Source organism: Coregonus clupeaformis, unplaced genomic scaffold (genome assembly GCF_020615455.1).
Source record: "Coregonus clupeaformis isolate EN_2021a unplaced genomic scaffold, ASM2061545v1 scaf3044, whole genome shotgun sequence".
Classification (NCBI taxonomy): domain Eukaryota; kingdom Metazoa; phylum Chordata; class Actinopteri; order Salmoniformes; family Salmonidae; genus Coregonus; species Coregonus clupeaformis.
The window spans coordinates 1-20,055 of record NW_025536498.1 but is presented as its reverse complement, the minus strand read 5'-3'; the positions used below and the strand labels follow the sequence as shown (position 1 = coordinate 20,055).

At 41.2% G+C, this 20,055-nt stretch overlaps 2 protein-coding genes across 2 annotated transcripts in view; one reads left to right on the top strand and one right to left on the bottom strand.

Annotated features, from left to right (window-relative positions):
• The window catches only part of LOC121548328 (phosphorylase b kinase regulatory subunit beta), a gene marked incomplete at its 3' end in the record, with an annotated part of 46,986 nt that extends 35,506 nt beyond the window's left edge, over nt 1-11,480 (bottom strand). The window contains 3 exon segments of the mRNA XM_045220030.1: nt 2,023-2,109; nt 5,339-5,442; nt 11,398-11,480. Coding sequence (XP_045075965.1) covers nt 2,023-2,109; nt 5,339-5,393 — 142 coding nt within the window.
• Nucleotides 11,481-11,617: 137 nt separating this feature from the next.
• Nucleotides 11,618-13,812, top strand: LOC123489597 (T-cell immunomodulatory protein-like). Its single transcript, XM_045220029.1, has 6 exons — nt 11,618-11,956; nt 12,603-12,688; nt 12,898-13,037; nt 13,168-13,219; nt 13,382-13,471; nt 13,693-13,812. Exons 3-6 carry the CDS (start codon nt 12,950-12,952, stop codon nt 13,793-13,795), a joined length of 333 nt encoding a protein of 110 aa, XP_045075964.1. The 5' UTR covers nt 11,618-11,956; nt 12,603-12,688; nt 12,898-12,949; the 3' UTR covers nt 13,796-13,812.
• The last annotated feature ends 6,243 nt before the right edge of the window (nt 13,813-20,055 follow it).

Sequence of the window (20,055 nt, the reverse complement as noted above, 5' to 3'; positions counted from 1 at the left end):
ATGCTGTCTTTTCTCTACAGCTGTCTTCTACTAGCCTGTGGGGGGGGATACAAAAATAATACAACCCTCTGGATTTCCAAACATCCATTGATAAACTACGCTCCCCAAAAACATGGGCAATATCTTTGATAACTCATTGAAGTATCTCTGTAGCTCTTCAGTAGAACAAACATTTGTTTTCCTTTCTTCAAATAGTCTCACAACATAAAATATAATAGAAGCTGTATTGACCCTTGAAAAGTAATTTGTCTTGCACATAGGTATTGCATTTAGACCACAGCCCCAGGTCACAGCAAAGCACAGATCACAATAGACTACATTCTATCCTTCATAAAATGACAACGCAATGCAATACGCTTCCTCTGTTTCCACACTGAGCAAAGGGAGTTCTGCCTTTAACGAAGAAAGCAATGAAATCTGTTGCCACGCTGTCTCCATGCACCTCCTGTCATCATCACAACTGACCAATGGGGTGTGACATGTCTGCCAATGGTGGGGTATCCTGTGAAAATGGTGTGGCCTGACTTAGACAGACTCAGATTAGAGCCTATGGGCTCTATTTTTGGATGGTGTTAAGGCGGCACTGGTGTCAAACACACGTTAGTTTGAAATTGTCATGTAAAAACTGGCACACTGGCATTTTCCAGCCCTAATGCCAGGTTCGGCAATTTACCTGTCTTAAATATCAGCTTGCTTACTCTCAGATGGGCGGGTGGAAATATTTGAGGTGTGTCCTTAAAAACATGATCCAAAGTGCTAATTTCAGGCTGCGCTGATAGGGATATTTAAGATCAATCAAAAGCTGGTTTTAGCAGTAATGCAGTTGGTTAAGGCATGGATTCGACAGCGGAGACGCAGCCTATCCAGCCGTGACGCACACTGCCCACATGCACATGGAACAAGAGTAGCCTAATGTGCCTGTATACTTCGTATTTAGAAACATATCAAAACTAAAGTTCTTTCCCCATTTCTTTTTATTTGATTAAAAACCAAGCATAGCCTCCCCTCCTCTCAATGAAGTTTTTATGCAATCGCGAAGTAGTCAAGACTGTCGATAAAGGGTTTGGCTCCTGAGACCGTTTGGAAATAAATCTTAAATCACAAAAGCTTTATTAAAATATCAAGTTTAAGAGGAGTAAAACAGTGAGCTGACATTCCCTTTTTATCTATGCATTGTAGGCAGGCCCACATTATTTCAGCCATGCAGGTCCCGTTTGGGACTTTTTGGATGTGCGTAAAACCCTCCATATTCTGTGTTGTTTTAATATTATATTCCCACAGAGAGAAATGATGGTGCCTGTAAGTGTGACATAGCCTATAAAACAAGTTGTTGTTTTGTTTAGAATTTGATTAGAATTATTAGTTCTCTTTTTAGGCCTTATCAATAATGAATTTAATCTTGCTTATTGACAATTTTGGCATGTCCATCCTCAGCCATAATGCAATTTGCAGTAGGCCTAGCCTCTATACCAGTGTGAATGCTATTGAAGCCATGCAATTACTTAGAACAATGTGGATTGCAAATGGTCTCAAGTTAACCTATTGAGCAAAGATGGGATAGGTCTACATTTTGTTATTTCGTTTCTGTAAGCCATTTAACAAACTAAAACAGACTAGCATTGGAATTGGAGTTGATTCCAAGGCAATACATAAAAGACAGTAAATACACAACCTGAAGCAACCATACATTTCGCCATGGAGCACGTTCTGATTGGCCAGTGAGGTGCCAAGCCTCAACACACACGCACCCAACTTTTAATTCATCAAAACCTAGACCTTTCGCGCCAGCAACTGTGCCGATAATTGTGATAGCCTATATCGCTACTGCCTGCGCTTAGATTTACCATCGCATTAGGTTTGTTAAAATAGAGCCCAAAGAGTAAACATACAAAATCGAATCCATATTTAAAACATAAATACTGTAAAGCTACTCCCCTAGAAGAAGAAACATAGGCTTGAAAGGACCTCACCAAAATAAGGACTTTAAATAGTAAGTACTTTAATCCTAATCACAGCGCTTACCTGCATTGTAGTAGCGGTCAAGTTTCTCCCATAGTGGCTCATCCTCCCGGTGGAGAATGGAGAGCTTGAGAGGTTCATAGATGGAGCCTGAGGAGAGATACAAAACACATTTATTTACAGAACATTAATTGCTGAGCCAGAGCTCAATTGGAGGTCATTTTGTTCATGTCTCAGGTGCCTCTATGGTACTTTCCCCACACTCTCTGGAGACACACACTCCAGTACACTATATGTCAAAGAAAGACCCCCATGAACACTTGGGGTGTAGTAGGCTGACCTAAATGCTAAACATATTTTACAGAATGGTTTTAGATCATGTTGGTAATGAAGACTTTAGCTACACGTGGGATTGAAGAGCAACATCATAAACACATTGTGAAAATAATTCAGTATCAGTCATTTTTTGTGTTTCTGTCAGAATACAATGAACAGTCCAGGTCACACAAAAACCACAATGCATTGACGCATGCAATCATGACACGGCACCATTTCCAACTCACATTTAGTCACTGCAAATATCAAAACAAACCTCCAGCACGAAGTGTGATTTCATACGCTGAGCACAAATTTAAAATAGAATGGAACTTGCCACCATTTCAAGCTTTCTTCAGAGCCAAGTGAATTTCAGGGGAACCCCATCTGTTGGACCACTATTTCAGACAAATTGTACTTTGGAGTGATTTACATTTTAATGGGATCGACCTTGGGTCAATACCTCAGGTACTGAAAAATCCACATTTCCAGTCAAATTACCATAATTTCCATCAGCTTTTAAGTAGTAGGGACAAAGACATCGCTTTTCAAGATAACTCTGCAAAGGCAGTGTGAGGCTAATATGCAAATGTGGGTTTTATTTCATTTCTACTGAATAGAAACATGGATCGAAGTCTGTGGTTGCTTGGAAAATATTTTGTGTTTCACTTTACTGAGAGAGTTCAATATTTGTTAATACTAGGGTTATGAATTGAATACTGGTTAGTATAATTTTCTATTTCCATTAAAAACAGACAATTGGTTGTACTATATTTGGTGGGAACCCTAGGGAGAGACTGTCAATCATAGGTGCAGCAAAAAAGTATTATGACGACAACCTGATTACCTGGATCATTTTTAGATACAGTAGTGTATACCCAATTTCATCTCACAAAATCTACCCCATGCATTAAACATAGCCTATTTCCAAGACTGGTACAGTGAGGGAAAAAAGTATTTGATCCCCTGCTGATTTTGTACGTTTGCCCACTGACAAAGACACGATCAGTCTATCATTTTAATGGTAGGTTTATTAGAACAGTGAGAGACAGAATAACAAAACAAAAATCCAGAAAAACGCATGTCAAAAATGTTATAAATTGATTTGCATTTTAATGAGGGAAATAAGTATTTGAGCCCTTTGCAAAACATGACTTAGCACTTGGTTGCAAAACCCTTGTTGGCAATCACAAAAGTCAGACGTTTCTTGTAGTTGGCCACCAGGTTTGCACACATCTCAGGAGGGATTTTGTCCCACTCCTCTTTGCAGATCTTCTCCAAGTCATTAAGGTTTCGAGCCTGATGTTTGGCAACTTGAACCTTCAGCTCCCTCCACATATTCCCTATGGGATTAAGGTCTGGAGACTGGCTAGGCCACTCCAGGACCTTAATGTGCTTCTTCTTGAGCCACTCCTTTGTTGCCTTGGCTGTGTGTTTTGGGTCATTATCATGCTGGAATACCCATCCACGACCCATTTTCAATGCCCTGGCTGAGGGAAGGAGGTTCTAACCCAAGATTTGACGGTACATGGCATCGTCCATCGTTCCTTTGATGCGGTGAAGTTGTCCTGTTCCATTAGCAGAAAAACACCCCCAAAGCATAATGTTTCCACCTCCATGTTTGACGGTGGGGATGGTGTTCTTGGGGTCATAGGCAGCATTCCTCCTACTCCAAACACGGCGAGTTGAGTTGATGCCAAAGAGCTCGATTTTGGTCTCATCTGACCACAACACTTTCACCCAGTTCTCCTCTGAATCATTCAGATGTTCATTGGCAAATTTCAGACCGGCCTGTATATGTGCTTTCTTGAGCAGGGGGACCTTGCGGGCACTGCAGGATTTCAGTCCTTCACGGCGTAGTGTGTTACCAATTGTTTTCTTGGTGACTATGGTCCCAGCTGCCTTGAGATCCTTGACAAGATCCTCCCGTGTAGTTCTGGGCTGATTCCTCACCGTTCTCATGATCATTGCAACGCCACGAGGTGAGATCTTGCATGGAGCCCCAGGCCGAGGGAGATTGAAAGTTATTTTGTGTTTCTTCCATTTGCGAATAATCGCACCAACTGTTGTCACCTTCTCACCAAGCTGCTTGGCGATGGTCTTGTAGCCCATTCCAGCCTTGTGTAGGTCTACAATCTTGTCCCTGACATCCTTGGAGAGCTCTTTGGTCTTGGCCATGGTGGAGAGTTTGGAATTGATTGCTTCTGTGGACAGGTGTCTTTGATACAGGTAACAAGCTGTGATTAGGAGCACTCCCTTTAAGAGTGTGCTCCTAATCTCAGCTCGTTACCTTTATAAAAGACACCTGGGAGTCAGAAATCTTTCTGATTGAGAGGGGGTCAAATACTTATTTCCCTCATTAAACTGCAAATCAATTTATAACATTTTTGACATGCGTTTTTCTGGATTTTGTTGTTGTTATTCTGTCTCTCACTGTTCAAATAAACCTACCATTAAAATTATAGACTGATAATTTCTTTGTCAGTGGGCAAACGTACAAAATCAGCAGGGGATCAAATACTTTTTTCCCTCACTGTATATTGGTATAGCATCCTGACCAAGCCACATAGACAGAAGTAACAATAGTGTATCACAGCATTTTCAGCATATCATACCATTCACATGGAGCACAGGAGGTTGGTGGCACCTTAATTGGGGAGGACATGCTCGTGGTAATGCTGAAGCGGAATGGTTTACATGTGTTTGATGCCATTCCATTTTCTCTGTTTTAGCCATTATTATGAGCCATCCTCCCCTCAGCAGCCTCCACTGAAACTGACATATGATACTAGGGTGGTATAGTAATACAAAACTAGTCATTGAAATGTATCATTTGGAGTGATGTCATCCTCCTAAATGTCTCATTGAATGATATACAGGTATTACACTCGATTTAATCTAGATTTAGTTCAACCCAATTTGAAAGGCTTTGGGTTTGCTTGCTACCTCATATATATATATATTTTTTTTTCCACTTATTTTACCCGGTACATTGACTGAGAACACATTCTCATTTACAGCAACGACCTAGGGAATAGTTTCATAAGCTCAATTCACTACTTACCATATCTTTTAAGTTTCCGAGGAGCTTTGGAAATCTCACATTCCGAGCTGGCCATTTTCAAAAGGTGAGGTAAAGGGCAATCGTCTCTGAGCTAAATTACAAATCTACAGCAATTCACAGGAGGGTTAGTAGAGCGGATTAAGAAAGACACTCAATAATGAATCACATAGCAAGTTAATATTTAGTGGCTACAAAACAGACAACAAATGACAACACATTAATATGCCATGTAGCCTACAATGATCATTAAAAGATTAGCCTACTTGGAAATTATTTGTATGTTGGCATAGGATGGTTAAGATGAGTGAACTAGTAATGACGGTTTGAATTAGCCTAATGTCTGAATGTGTCTGTTTTCAAATACAGTCTGCTGTTGTGCTATCCCATAAAAGTTCATAAATGTGTATACATATTTTCATGCATTCATTCGTCAAACTATAATGTTTGTATGAGTGATACTTAACAAATGAAAACTATTATGATGATTATGATGAAGTATTTTTTAAATACCCTACTATTGCATGAGGCCACCTCTTAAATGTAAAGTCCCCATATTTGGGGACCCCATTTGATTTGTTTTATTCAATTCAGTCTGGTATGAGAACAGTAGCCCATATCTGCAAAAGCAGAGTGTCTGCGGAAAGCTGAGTATCTTGGCTATTGATTGGTACCTTCAAATCTTTGGTATGACTTACTACCATATATGGGCATACTAAATTATAAGGGCAGGCCGAGCCAATGACCTCATTTCAAGATGGCTGCTACCTACATTCCGGTTAGCGTTGTGAAGCATAAACAAAATAAACACAGAATATGTTGATACACACCGAAAGCCGGGACTCCACAGATCATGAAAATATCTTATTTGTCTGCCTCTGACCTACCGTTATTGATCACCAGCCCCGAGAAAGTTTTTGTTTTCCACAACGTTTTCACCCAAACACCTTACAAGGTAAGCTTCGATTTGGTCTGTGTTTGAGCTATAGCTACATGGGGGGGTATCAAATGAATCCTTAGATCGGTAGAAACAGATCTAGCCTAATGTTATCTGATGAAGTATGACTTAATGGCAACATTGAATGTCCACCGAGTGACTATATCTTTGCACATCAAAAAATATGTTGCCTGCTTATGCGCTTTAGGCACCCATATCCCCTGTATAGTGAAAAATAACTTTTAGGCACATCCAGTGTGCACAAACAGTGCAATTACCACATTCAGACACTTTGGAGAGGTTGAAAGGACACTTGAAATGTACCCTGGATACCCCATAACACCACCACAATGTTTGAGTGAGGTTGATATGGTAGAAATTGTGTTTTTATACTGAACGAATAGCATTTAGGGATTGCAAATATGTAATAGCACTGGAATTATTTAATTTACAGACATACAGTGCATTCGGAAAGTATTCAGACCCCTTGACATTTTCCACATCTTGTTACTTTACAGCCTTACCCTAAAACGTTATTTTTATTTTTATTCAGCAATCTACACAAATGACAAAGCGAAAACAGGTTGACATTTTTGCACATTTATTAAAAATAAAAAACAGAAATACGTCATTTACATAAGTATTCAGACCATTTGCTATGAGACTCGAAATTGAGCTCAGGTGCATCCTGTTTTCATTGATTATCCTTGAGATGTTTCTACAACTTGATTGGAGTCCACCTGTGGTAAATTCAATTGATTGGACATGATTTGGAAAGGCACACACCTGTCTATATAAGGTCCCACAGTTGCATGTCAGAGCAAAAACAAAGCCATGAGGTCGAAGGAATTGTCTAGAGAGCTCCGAGACAGGATTGTGTTGAGGCACAGATCTGGTGAATGGTAGCAAAACATTTCTGCAGCATTGAAGGTCCCCAAGAACACAGTGTCCTCCATCATTCTTAAATGGAAGAAGTTCTGAACCACCAAAACTCTTTCTAGAGCTGGCCGCCTGGCCAAACTGAGCAATCGGGGGAGAAGGGCTTTGGTCAGGGAGGTGACCAAGGACCCATTGGTCACTGACAGAGCTCTAGAGTTCCTCTGTGGACATGGGAGAACCTTCCAGAAGGACAACCATCTCTACAGCCCTCCACCAATCAGGCCTTTATTGTAGAGTGGCCAGACGGAAGCCACTCCCCAGTAAAAGGCACATGACACATCCCACTACCTTGGCGTACACCCTCTCTACTCCCACCCACATGGAGTTTGCCAAAAGGCACCTAAAGGACTCTCAGACCATGAGAAACAAGATTCTCTGGTCTGATGAAACCAAGATTGAACTCTTTGGCCTGAATGCCAAGAGTCACATCTGGAGGAAACCTGGCACCATCCCTAAGCATGGTGGTGGCAGCATCATGCTTTGGGGATGTTTTTCAGCGGCAGGGACTGGGAGACTAGTCAGGATCGAGTATGAGATGAACGGAGCAAAGTACAGAGATCCTTGATGAAAACCTGCTCCAGAGTGCTCAGGACCTCAGACTGGGGCAAAGGTTCATCTTCCAACAGGACAACGACCCTAAGCACACAGCCAAGACAATGCAGGAGTGGCTTCGGGACAAGTCTCTGAATGTCCTTGAGTGGCCCAGCCAGAGCCGGACTTGAACCCGATTCGACATCTCTGCAGAGACCTGAAAATAGCTGTGCAGTGACGCTCCCCATCCAACCTGACAGAGCTTTGAGAGGATCTTCAGAGAAGAATGGGAGAAACTCCACATATACAGGTGTGCCAAGCTTATAGAGTCATACCCAAGAAGACTTGAGGCTGTAATCGCTGCCAAAGGTGCTTCAACAAAGTACTGAGTAAAGGGTCTGAATACTTATTTAAATTTGATATTTCCGTTTTTTATTTATTTGCAAACATTTCTAAAAAACTTTTTTCTTTGTCATTATGAGATATTGTGTTTAGATTGATGAGGGGAAAAAACAATTTAATCAATTTTAGAATCAGGCTGTAACGTAACAAAATGTGTAAAAAGTCAAGGGGTCTGAATACTTTCCGAATGCACTGTATGCCACTTTGGAGAGGCTTAGGGACACTTGGAAATGTCCCATGTCCACACCTGACACCACTTACAAAAACATCTGCCCATTTATAGTTGTTAGGTCTAACGATCCCTTTTTTTCTGATATTGTTCACATGTTGTGGAAGCCATCTGATGTGTTTCCAGCTCTAGTCATCAATAGTTCACTCATAGCTTGTCAATGAAAGAAGACTTTCAAAATAAATAAAATAAAAACTGTTATTTTGTGTGTGCTTGTTCTTGTGTATTCTTAACTACAGGACCAGTCAAAAGTTTGGACACCTACTCATTACAGGGTTTTTCTTTATTATTACTATTTTCTACATTGTATAATAATAGTGAAGACGTAAAAACTATGAAATAACACATATGGAATCATGTAGTAACCAAAAAAGGTGTTAAACAAATCAAAACATATTTTATATTTGAGATTCTTCAAAGTAGCCACCCTTTGCCTTGATGACAGCTTTGCACGCTCTTGGCATTCTCTCAACCAACTTCATGAGGAATGCTTTTTCCAACAGTCTTGAAGGAGTTCCCACATATGCTGAGCACTTGTTGGCTGCTTTTCCTTCACTCTGCGGTCCAACTCATCCAAAACCATCTCAATTGGGTTGAGGTCGGGTGATTGTGGAGGCCAGGTCATCTGATACAGCACCAAATAGCCCTTACACAGCCTGGAGGTGTGTTTTGGGTCATTTTTTTATTTATTTAAGTTGTTTGTCATTTAGCATCGTCCTGTTGAAAAACAAATGATAGTCCCACTAAGCCCAAACCAGATGGGATGGCGTATCGCTGCAGAATGCTGTGGTAGCCATGCTGGTTAAGTGTACCTTGAATTCTAAATAAATCACTGACAGTGTCCCCAGCAAAGCACCCCGACACCATCACACCTCCTACTCCATGCTTCACGGTGGGAACGAAACATGCGGAGATCATCCGTTCACCTACTCTGTGTCTCACAAAGACCAGAGTTTGGAACCATACATTTCCAATTTGGACTCCAGACCAAAGGACACATTTCCACCGGTCTAATGTCCATTGGTCGTGTTTCTTGGCCCAAGCAAGTCTCTTATTATTATTGATGTCCTTTAGTAGTGGTTTCTTTGCAGCAATTTGACCATGATTCACGCAGTCTCCACTGAACAGTTGATGTTGAGATGTGTCTGTTACTTGAACTCTGTGAAGCATTTATTTGGGCTGCAATCTGAGGTGTAGTTAACTCTAATGAACTTTTCCTCTGCAGCAGAGGTAACTCTGGGTCTTCCTTTACTGTGGCGGTCCTCATAAGAGCCAGTTTCATCATAGCGCTTGATGGTTTTTGCAACTGCACTTGAAGAAACGTTAAAAGTTCTTGAAATGTTCCGGATTGACTGACCTTCATGTCTTAAAGTAATGATGGACTGTCATTTCTCTTTGCTTATTTGAGCTGTTCTTGCCATAGTATGGACTTGGTCTTTTACCAAATAGGGCTATCTTCTGTATACCACTCATACCTTGTCACAACACAACTGATTGGCTCAAACACATTAAGAAGGAAAGAAATTCCACACATTAACTTTTAACAAGGCACACATGTTAATTGAAATGCATTCCAGGTGACTACCTTATGAAGCTGGTTGAGAGAATGCCAAGAGTGTGCAAAGCTGTCATCAAGGCAAAGGGTGGCTACCTTGAAGAATCTCAAATATAAAATATATTTTGATTTGTTTAACACTTTTTTGGTTCCATATGTGTTATTGCATAGTTTGGATGTCTTCACTATTATTCTACAATGTAGAAAATAGTAAAAATAAAGAAAGACCCTTGAATGAGTAGGTGTGTCCAAACTTTTGACTGGTACTGTATGTAACTCCTATCTATCTTCTGATCATTTCCTCATAATCTCCCAATGTCTTCTTTCGAAATATACCTAGTTTTTGCATGTCAGATGCATGTAATTACACATGAATAGCAGTTACTTTTGGGTATGTCTATTTAGGCAGAAATCTACATTTTGCCATTACATTTAAGAGGTTTTTAATTGACCATTATCAAAATCAGTATATGAGTTATTTTATTTTATTTTTTTAGTCATTTAGCAGACGCTCTTATCCAGAGCGACTTCGGAGTGGTTAAGTCCTTGCTCACATCCATTATCACCTTAAACCAGCGCCTTTCGTTACTGGAACGCACTAAGCTACTGCCCCATTTATATGACTTCAGTTTGAAAACATGGACATAGGCGAAAGTCCGCAAGTGATTCCAATCTCCTCTCCCTCCCCCTCGGCTCGGGGATTCAAACCAGCAGCCTTTCAGTTACTGGCCCAACGCTCTTATCTGCTAGACTACCTGCCATATTTGATCGTGTCTCAATGTAATCAAGGTATGAAATGATTGTTATTTTCAAATACAATCTCTTTCGGCCCCCCGACCATTCGCGCCGACAAAAAAACGTCCCGCGGCTGAATCTAGTTGCCTACCCATGCACTGTCTATGTGAACAGGTTGCCATGTTGGATAATGTAATGGCATCTAGCCTGATAAACGAGGAACATAGCCTACATCAGAGGAGGCTGGTGGGAGGAGCTATATGAGGACGGGCTCATTGTAATGGTTGGAATGGTATTAATGGGGTGGAGTCAAACACATCAAACATATGGAAACCACATGTTTGACCCTGTTACATTTATTCCATTCCAGCCATAACAATGAGCCCGTCCTCCTATTGCTCCCCCCACCAGCCTCCTCTGGCATACGTGTACATTTATTCTCGTTCAGTATGATAACATTGCTGTTTTATGTAGCCTAACACAAACGACATGGGTAGAGAGGCAACACCTGATGTGAAGTCCTTAAAATAGCTTCAGTAGCTGCAAACTTATAAGCCTGACCTTTCATGCTCATGCATGCCCGTCTGCAGTGGGCTATAGTGGCTATAGCAGGCAATGAACTGATATAATGTTTCGTTGGTTTTTCACTCAGGCCATTCGCAGAAGTTTGCAGAAAAACAACCAAAAGGCATGTTACAATAATACACAGTGTCAAGCAAGTGAATATGTCAAACCTGAACGTTTTTGTCTGGCTTTGATTTCCAGGAGTTTCCTGCCGACATCTGCCAAGCTTGACATGTTGGTTGGTTCTCTGTGTTTACCAAGTAACAGCACGTTGCGACACTGCTGTGAAACTAGGAAGTGCTGATGATGTGATGTCACACCACCCATTTTATTAACATGTCAATAGTCTATCTCCCTCTTGTGCCATTTATGTTATTTACCTTCATACATACGACTAAATAAGCCTGTCGATTGTGTTATTTTTGACTGGTGTCGAAACCCCACGCGTTTATGCTTAATGCATTGCTTGCTGTCGTTTCACCATCTGCCGTAAACCAAACGCGCACTGCAGTATTCCAGTTTGTGTTGTTTGAATTGAACAACTATGAGGATGTGGATATTGTTTATCAAGATTTTTACCTTTACTGTATATTTTGCAGGGCAGTATTCAGCATATGCTCTTCAAGATGTAACAACTGACTTGTTTCGGGTCTGAAAATCATGGCACTGTGGCTGCTTTTGGTGATTTCAACTCGGATAAACAGACAGATATTTTCATCATCAGAGAACGTGAGTAGCTAACGTTAGCTAGCTAGCTGGCTAGAATACTGTTCAGTGTTTTGCATTGCCTTTTCAATAGGATACATTTCGTTAGTGAATAATATAGAAACTTAGCTAGATACTAGACGAGGCTACTTGAATTAATGACATTTGCTGTGCATGTGTTCCAAAAACTCATAGGATGCTAGGTAATCTAGCTAGCTAGCTAAACCCAGCTGTTAGTGCCAGTGCTGTCAAATTGTCTGGTAAGCAGCTAGCTAGATAAGTTAGCTAGTCATGTAGCTAACACAATTATTTACAATTTTCTCTACTACATTGACTAATAGGGATAGTACATATCGGGTGCCACTGTCACCTGCCTTGGAAACAGAGACAGGAAAATGCAGAGCAATGAAAACAGTGATGACGTAGCAATCTATTCTCTCAGCTTTGAAAAGCTGTTTGTTGTTCAATGCATTACCTACATTACAAGACACATTAGCCTAGTAGCTAGATTGAAACAAAAACATAAAATGGTTATAGTTCTCTCACAAAGAATGTCTTTCAGTGAATTTGTCACTGCATTGTTGATATGGTTATGTGACTGTGCTGTGTTGACTATGAAAGTGATAATTGTGTGCATTTGTTTTTATTGGATATTTCATTGAACTTTCAGAATCTGAGTTGGTGATATTCTTGGCTGATCTCAAAAGCCCCATACTTCAAGCCAAAAGTACATATCCCTAAATATGCTTTGCCCACGTAAGTTTCTGATCTTATTCTCTCAATTGTTCTAGTGCACACACCACTTCTCATCTTGAAGCATCAGTAATTCCACATTGTCCAGTAAACTCTGTGGGTTAGGGTAGATTGGCACAATTGATTTTAACTGTCACTGAGAAAAGCCCTATGCTGTTCTTTACTGGCTTATGTCAACAGCAGGCACTCAGTGAATGTCTTTCCTCTTTCAGCAATTTTATCATAACTGGTGTTGTTCCCGGAGACTACGATGGAGATTCTCAGATGGATGTGCTTCTTACAGCTCAGCTCAAGACCGAGGCCAACTCGAATACAATGGTTTTTGTATTCTGGGGAAACAACCAAACCCTGGGTAAAATTGTAGCTCAAAGTTTGAGGCTTGTAGAAAAAAAAATACTGTACTCTAACACACTCAGAAAGTTAACTTCTGTTAACTGTTATTAAATAGCTAACTGATTAACATCTCTTATCTGGTTTTGCAGATGGGCAAGTTGACCTTAATAAGACATTTGTGGACCAACCTCTGATAATGGAGTAGGTTATGCATGCAAATTTTAATTTTACAAATCACCCGTAGCAGTTGTTTTCTATGATGAGATTCCATGTCAGCAATATTGTTTTCCTAAACTTTGTCCTATGATCTTGCTCATGAGTTGGGAGTTTTGACAGTTCTATAAATGAAATTCTCTTACGCAGCTTCAATGGGGACATGATTCCAGACATCTTTGGGGTTATTGCCGGGGTTTCTGCTGATTCCTCCACTGAAGTCTGCTATCTTACTGGAAGGTAAGGTGGAGATTATAAAAAGTGACTCAATGCTTTGCAGTCCCCATATACATTATTTTATTTTACATTATTCTCCATGTCTTGACAAAACTCAATTGCAATACATTTGAAATATTGTAGATATATGCAGTGTTAAAAACACTACCTTTGTTGGTTGGTTCTGTGTTTTTTCAGAATGTCTGCTTAGCACATTAATCATGTGTTGTTTTCTGTCCCCATAGGAACACAGTGTGGCAGCCAGCTCTTAGTTCACCTGTCAAGATGCGTATTCCTCATTCCAATGCTTTCATCGACCTAAACAAGGATTTCACCGCCGGTGAGTAGGCAAAATATCCTAAATGGGTTATTGGAACCTTGCATTGCCAGACTCAGTAATCTGGCATTAGAGACAGGCTGGATGGAAGCTAATTGAGAACCATACCAGATTAGATTATTGTTGTACATGGTGTGTGTACTGCTGGTGTGCAATATCTTTTCCATTTCTTCAGCAAGATTGGAGTCTGTAGACTCACTTTCTACAATGAAACATATGGACAATGTTGCATGGCAATCTAATGGCTGTGTGATCAGTCTCTTTAGCATTAGCGTCGAGAGTAGTGAGTTAATTCTGGGGAATTGGGCACTCTTCTGGAGCTTGGTAAGTAGATGCTTGTATAAATGGTCAAATCAGTGTTTCACATACTGTATACAAAAGCAGGGAAGTTGAGTCTGTTCTTGGCAGCCCATCCTCTTCTCTTCATATCCTTTTTGAATTGATATGATGTAGTAACTTGCTAAAGATTTGCCGTCTCTATTGGGATCAGTTTGTGGGTTACTTTGTGCTATTCCACCCTTGGAGAGAATGTAGGCCTGCTAGGGCCAGTATGGCAAAAGCAGACCAAACTCGAAGCACTCCAAACGTGTGCTATAGCTTGGAAAATAAATAAATATGACTCTGGATGACAACATAATGTTTGTTTCCAACATTATGGTTGTTTTCTTAAAGAAGTTAAATCCGCTTTGTGTTTTGTTTCCTTGCCACGACACTAATGAGTATTGCGGTACTGGTATCGTCCCGGCCCGAAGGCCTACTCTACAAGTTTCATGAGACAGCTGGGTAGATGATCTGTCTAGGCAATTATCACTTTTTATTTATATTGTGTGGAACACAAACTTTCTCCTAAGAGTTCCTTAAGCTCCAAACAATTGGATTAAAATAAATATAGTTAAACAATTTTCAAGTTGACTAAGAGAGAGAGGAATTCCCATTTTCCTCACCACTGAATAAATATATCGGCTTCTTCTTGTTTTACTGGCTTTCTCTTTTTCCACAAAATGCCATCCGACAAACCTGTCACTTAGACTTAAGGTCCTGAAGTTTTATATATTTTTCTCCCAGGAAGTTAAATCTCATATTAAGACAATCACAGAGAATGTTGTCGTGTCTGACCTACGGCAGGTATCTTTTTTGGGGTATTTGCTTACTGAGCTGTGACAGTTTAACCAGAGCATAATCATTCATATTTAAGCTGCTAAGGGATTAGAAAGCATAGTCCTTTGGACACGCCATCCCACCTGGAGTGAGTATCTTAAAGGTTAGACTTCCTTGCTAAATCACAGACAGTCTATGTTGGATTACGTTTTTTTCTGTGCTGGGGTGAGGATTGGAACTGTGGGTGTTGACCACTTTTGTAAAATGCAAACAGGAATGTTACAACTCACAGGTTCAGCCAGTCAGTCAGTTTGAATGACTGCTCGCTGCCTGTTTCTAATATTCATCTTGTGTAAGAGGCTGCAGACTAGAGCATCTGTCCTAGGGGGATGTTTGCCTAGGTCTACAGAGAAGCAGAGCCCTGAGCCCCGGGGCACAAGTCAAGCTGGCAGGAGCCTGGCAAGAGTGCCGCACCCAAACCAGGAGGCTTCCCTGTCGCTGTGGAAACGCTTTGCTGTTTCACTGATTGGCAGTCTGAAAAAACAAAACAGCTGTAGAGAAAATTGCTGCAGATTAAAAACAGCACAGAAATGTACAATGATATGCTCCTCTGCAACGGGTGTCTGGTGCAGCCGCGTTTAGCTGTGAAGAGCTTAGTGTGGGAGTGAGGATGCTGCTTTTCAGGAGGAAATGGCCTGGTGAATTAGAGCTCTGTGTCTTTCCACTGCACCTGCCTGCCTCTCTAAGCATGGGGAGACAGGGACTGGGACATGACTGTATAGCCTGTACTAGAGGTCAAGAGGAGTGTGCAAAGTTGTTCCCATGTTTTCCAATACCCAATAGGATGCATAGAAGAAAGCCGTTACAGTAAGTGGAAAATCCTGTTAGGTTGTGTTATGTTGGAACATTTTAAGTGGACCTCATCTGGTTTGGACCACCACTTGCTATCGTTGTGGCCTGGTCAGCAGCATCACAGAGAGGTATTTTATTAGCATGCTTCCTCTTCAGGGATGATCAGAGGAGGGTCAGGCCTGTGTCGCAACTCCAATTTTAGTCGTGTTTAAAGCTGCAAACATAGACAGCCGAGCTGCATCCAGTGACCCTCTACCCACGACTCCTTTTAAGAGATCTGAAATTGCTTCCTGTTCAATGTCAAGGCCTCATTTAAGCTGTAAATTGGACTGTCGAGCAGCCGCTGTCCCCATCTACAGTATATCACATGGACAGTCTGTAGCATGTCTCATCTCTCTCTTCCACTTCTGTTGTTTTCTGTTCACTCCTCCTCATCCCCTATCTGATATATGTTCTGGTAGTGTGTTAAGATGAGCAGCTTGTGATTACTACAGATGGTTAAGTATCCCTGTAAAAATGCTCCTAATTGGCTAATTCCGACACACAGTGGTGGGTTTACTGCTACCAGGATCACCAAGTCAGGACTAGTCAGCAGGGCTGACACAATAAGACGAGCAATGGATGCTTAACGTGACAACGAGCTCCAGTAAGCCTCTAGCATCACATAACAACCTTGAAGGATTTTTACATTTCATTTTGTTTTACTTGGTTATATTTTACTACAACGTTGAGATTCCCTGGGGTCGGTATCAGTTTTATATCTCGATAATGGTTTTGCTATGCCGGGGAATAGGAATGTGAGAACTTATTAGGAAAAGGTGGTAATTGCCAAATAATTATAAATGTCATTATGCACAGAGACACTGAACCGATACTATCATATGGCTTGTCGCTAGGCAACGTGGCTTTGCAACGCTCCCCGCAGCATCCGTTTAGGAAAGCTTTTTCCAGTTCGAGAGAAGTTGATTGTTGGTGTAATTTAAGGGAAGCAGATTTGCCTCATATCAAGGCTACTGGAGTGGGACTTCATAAAGAGATTCAGCTCATTGCAGAACTTGACGATTTTAACAGGCATATTTAGTCGTTTGGCCTGTTTTGAATCACTCTGTCACATTTTGCATTTTAGAAGCATTGCGTTTTTTTTTCATACAGAATCATTTCTGGTTTGCATAATATTGAGTAGGCTACCATATGTTTGCTAAGTGTTTGGCATAGGCCTACCTGTTTTTAAAGATCTACTGTAGGCCCACATTAAGTATTCATTACATATGCTGTAAATTAACATGATATAACAGCCACAGATTTTATACAGATACTGCAATCATGAAAGGATGAAATTAGCCTATATCTCTTAATGGTATTGTACCGACTCGCCCTTAACATGGAACAGTACATTCTAATGTCATATATTCTACACTTGCTTCCCAGTGTTCAGTACTAATTTGAATAATTACAGAATTAAAACGAGCACAGTGCGTTAGTGAGGGACCAGGCATTTGAGGTGCAATGTTTACACTGAGTCTCTTCCGGAAAGCTGGCAGAGTATCAAACATACAGTACATTTGTTTGTATCAGTTTGTATAGATAAATGAATACATAAATAAATAAAGCATCTCATTTCTCACTGATGTACTGTAAACAGTATGTCTGTGGTCTCTGGTTGTGCTGCTGTTTCCAGTGCAATCCTCTTATGTGTAGTACTGTCCCCCTCCAGGCTTATAGTGGTATATTAGCATAATACCAAACAGGGTTCATCCATGTTGACCAAACGAACAGCAGTATCTGCCTGAAGCTTAACACTAAATTGTTTGAATAAATCGTTTTTATTGAAAGATCTACTGTATGCACTCACTCAACATGGAAAGATGTAACTGCTCTCTCTGTAAGTAAAATATTTGTCAAACCCACACAGTTGTTCTGATAAAGTAGCTTGAGGGGTGTCTGGAGCAAAGCCATGTTCACTACAGGAATCAGATCGGTTTGCAAGTACACACTCACTCCGACATGGGCACAATAACATTGCTCACATAGGCCTACACGTGTACGTAGGCTACTCTGCACGGATGGGCTTCCTAAGCTTGTTACAGGACTTCGGTGAGCAGTTACACGCCAGTGTATGAGGAGTTGGCGTAATCCCCCATAATGCACCTACGTTGTTCCCTTAATGGTTTATGAGATTATTTCTCCTCAGAATAGCATATTTCCATTTTCTGGTGCCGTTGTGTCATGTTTGTGAATGAGGTGCTTTGGGTTGAAGGCACACTGCGTATATTGACAGGAATTGGCTTATGGAGGGTTTATTTATGGGATTTCACTTTTTTCTGCCCTGAATTTCATGCTCTTCATGCTCTTTTTTGCTTCATGTCGGAAGCTCACTTTGATGGAGTCTTTTGGGTTTGTTGCTAACTCGTTTAATGTCAGTTACACAAACAATCTGAATGGGGGAAACATTGATACAATATGGTATTTTATTTAAGATATTACTGCATGGAGTGTGTCGGCACAGTCCAGCTCTCGTGCATTTTTCTCCGGCCTGTATAGTTGCATCTTTTAATGTCATGCCTAAATACTCCTTTGGGCTTTGGCAAGTTTTAAATTGGTCATTTCACGTTCTGATCACCACCTCCCAGCAGAAGACAGAGCCACATTTTATTCAAGCTGGCCAGGCAGTCTGTATCTCTCCCTTCCCATCTTCCTTAATGGGACAATGGGTTGAGTGTTGGGTTACTGTCCTTGAGAGAAAACATATAGCCGTGTAGTGCGGAGAGTAAACCTCTGTAACTGCTGACTGTCCATGTCCTGTCCTTGCTCAAGCAGTAATCATTGGAGCATAAATGCCTGCCATTTTCAGCAATACAGAAATGATTCATTTAAATGATTCAAGTAAATGTCTATTTTTCATTTATCCAGTTATGCTGGCTGCATATTGTCTGCGGCTGTCATCAGAATGGCTATTTGGCTGTCATCGATTCAGCATGGCTGACGTTTCAACCGTTGCCTGCCTGGTGTTCGGCAGGTCTGAAATTAAAACTCTTTGTTTTACCCGGCACCTGAGAAATAATAGATTTGAGCACTCCACTGTGAGATTAAGGTCTCTTTCTAGTCCCTTAGAGATGTACCTTGGATCGTCATGTCACACAGGGATCTACTCTGGGATTTAGGCCTAGCTGTTTTTGCTTTACCTCTTGTTTAGCCTGTATTTCTCCTGGGATCCTGAATTTGATCTACACCAGTACTTTTCTTGTTGTGTCAGTGCAGGGATTCAGTAGCTAGAAGCTACAACCCCTGCTTATCTCCCTTGCTCTCACACTGGAAGACTCCCTATGTCTGGTGGTTGGGGTATCCATTTCACTAATGGCTGACATGACATTTCCTTTATAATGTCAAAGGCCTCTTTCTCCCGTGCAACAGAAGAAACGTGGACTGGAGTAGGGAGGTTAAAGAGAAGAGAATGCATGAAAAAGCAATTGACAAACAGATGAGAACAGAATGGCCTATCTCAGGGCCCTGAATATTTAGCACCCGCACACAAACACAATTATGACTTAATTTTTGCCTCATTATGGGCTGCCTAATTCAACCCATGTTTCCCTTCTGAGTCCTCACTCGTACACAAATTGACATCCGGCCTCCAACCCCTGGACAGAGAAATGAGATCAAACTCACTTGGCCCTGCATGATCCCATCTCCTCTCTGGCCTGAGGGGTGAAGCGCTCTCCCCCCTTCTCTGTTCCCCTCCGTCTGTCGCTGAGCAGGGAATCGGAGTCACAGCTTGTTTGCTGAGTAACAGTCTAACAAATATGCTGCTCAGGGGCATTAAAGCCTATGGAGAGTGGGAGCCTAAAAGCAACCCTCTCCTCTCTCAGCTAATGGGAGCGGGCGCAGTAGTGATACCTGCAGACAGATGGGGCTTGGGAGGTGTCTGGATTCATCGGACACTAATGCAGAGGGGAGCAGAGGAATGTCATGTTTGGTTTACAGCATTGCTGGCACAGGGGCTGAGGAGGCTCTGGGCTTTAGGCAATAACCACTGGTTAAAATCAGTCAGGGTAGAGATAGGCCTTACTGTGTAGCTGCGCTAATATGCTTTAACTAGCTCGAAATGCAGTTGGCCTATTGATGCAACTTTCACAGTTGCATCATTCTGTAATGGGATGCTGTGATATCTTGTAGATTGGTTATTGGTTGTTACTGACTATTATGCACTTTGTATTATTGTTCTCATACCTTACCTTATGCCGCACCATTCATGTAACTATTGTTGTCAAGACAACCCTTTAACTGTATTTTTCCCCATTGGAAAAACTAAGAAAGAACAACA

What these genes read in the sequence shown, in the direction of transcription:
- LOC123489597 (XM_045220029.1), top strand. Translation starts at nt 12,950, where the DNA reads ATGGATGTGCTTCTTACAGCTCAGCTCAAGACCGAGGCCAACTCGAAT. An exon ending in GGGAAACAACCAAACCCTGG is followed by an intron (nt 13,038 to 13,167) that starts GTAAAATTGTAG and finishes CTGGTTTTGCAG; the next exon opens with ATGGGCAAGTTGACCTTAAT. An exon ending in GACCAACCTCTGATAATGGA is followed by an intron (nt 13,220 to 13,381) that starts GTAGGTTATGCA and finishes TCTCTTACGCAG; the next exon opens with CTTCAATGGGGACATGATTC.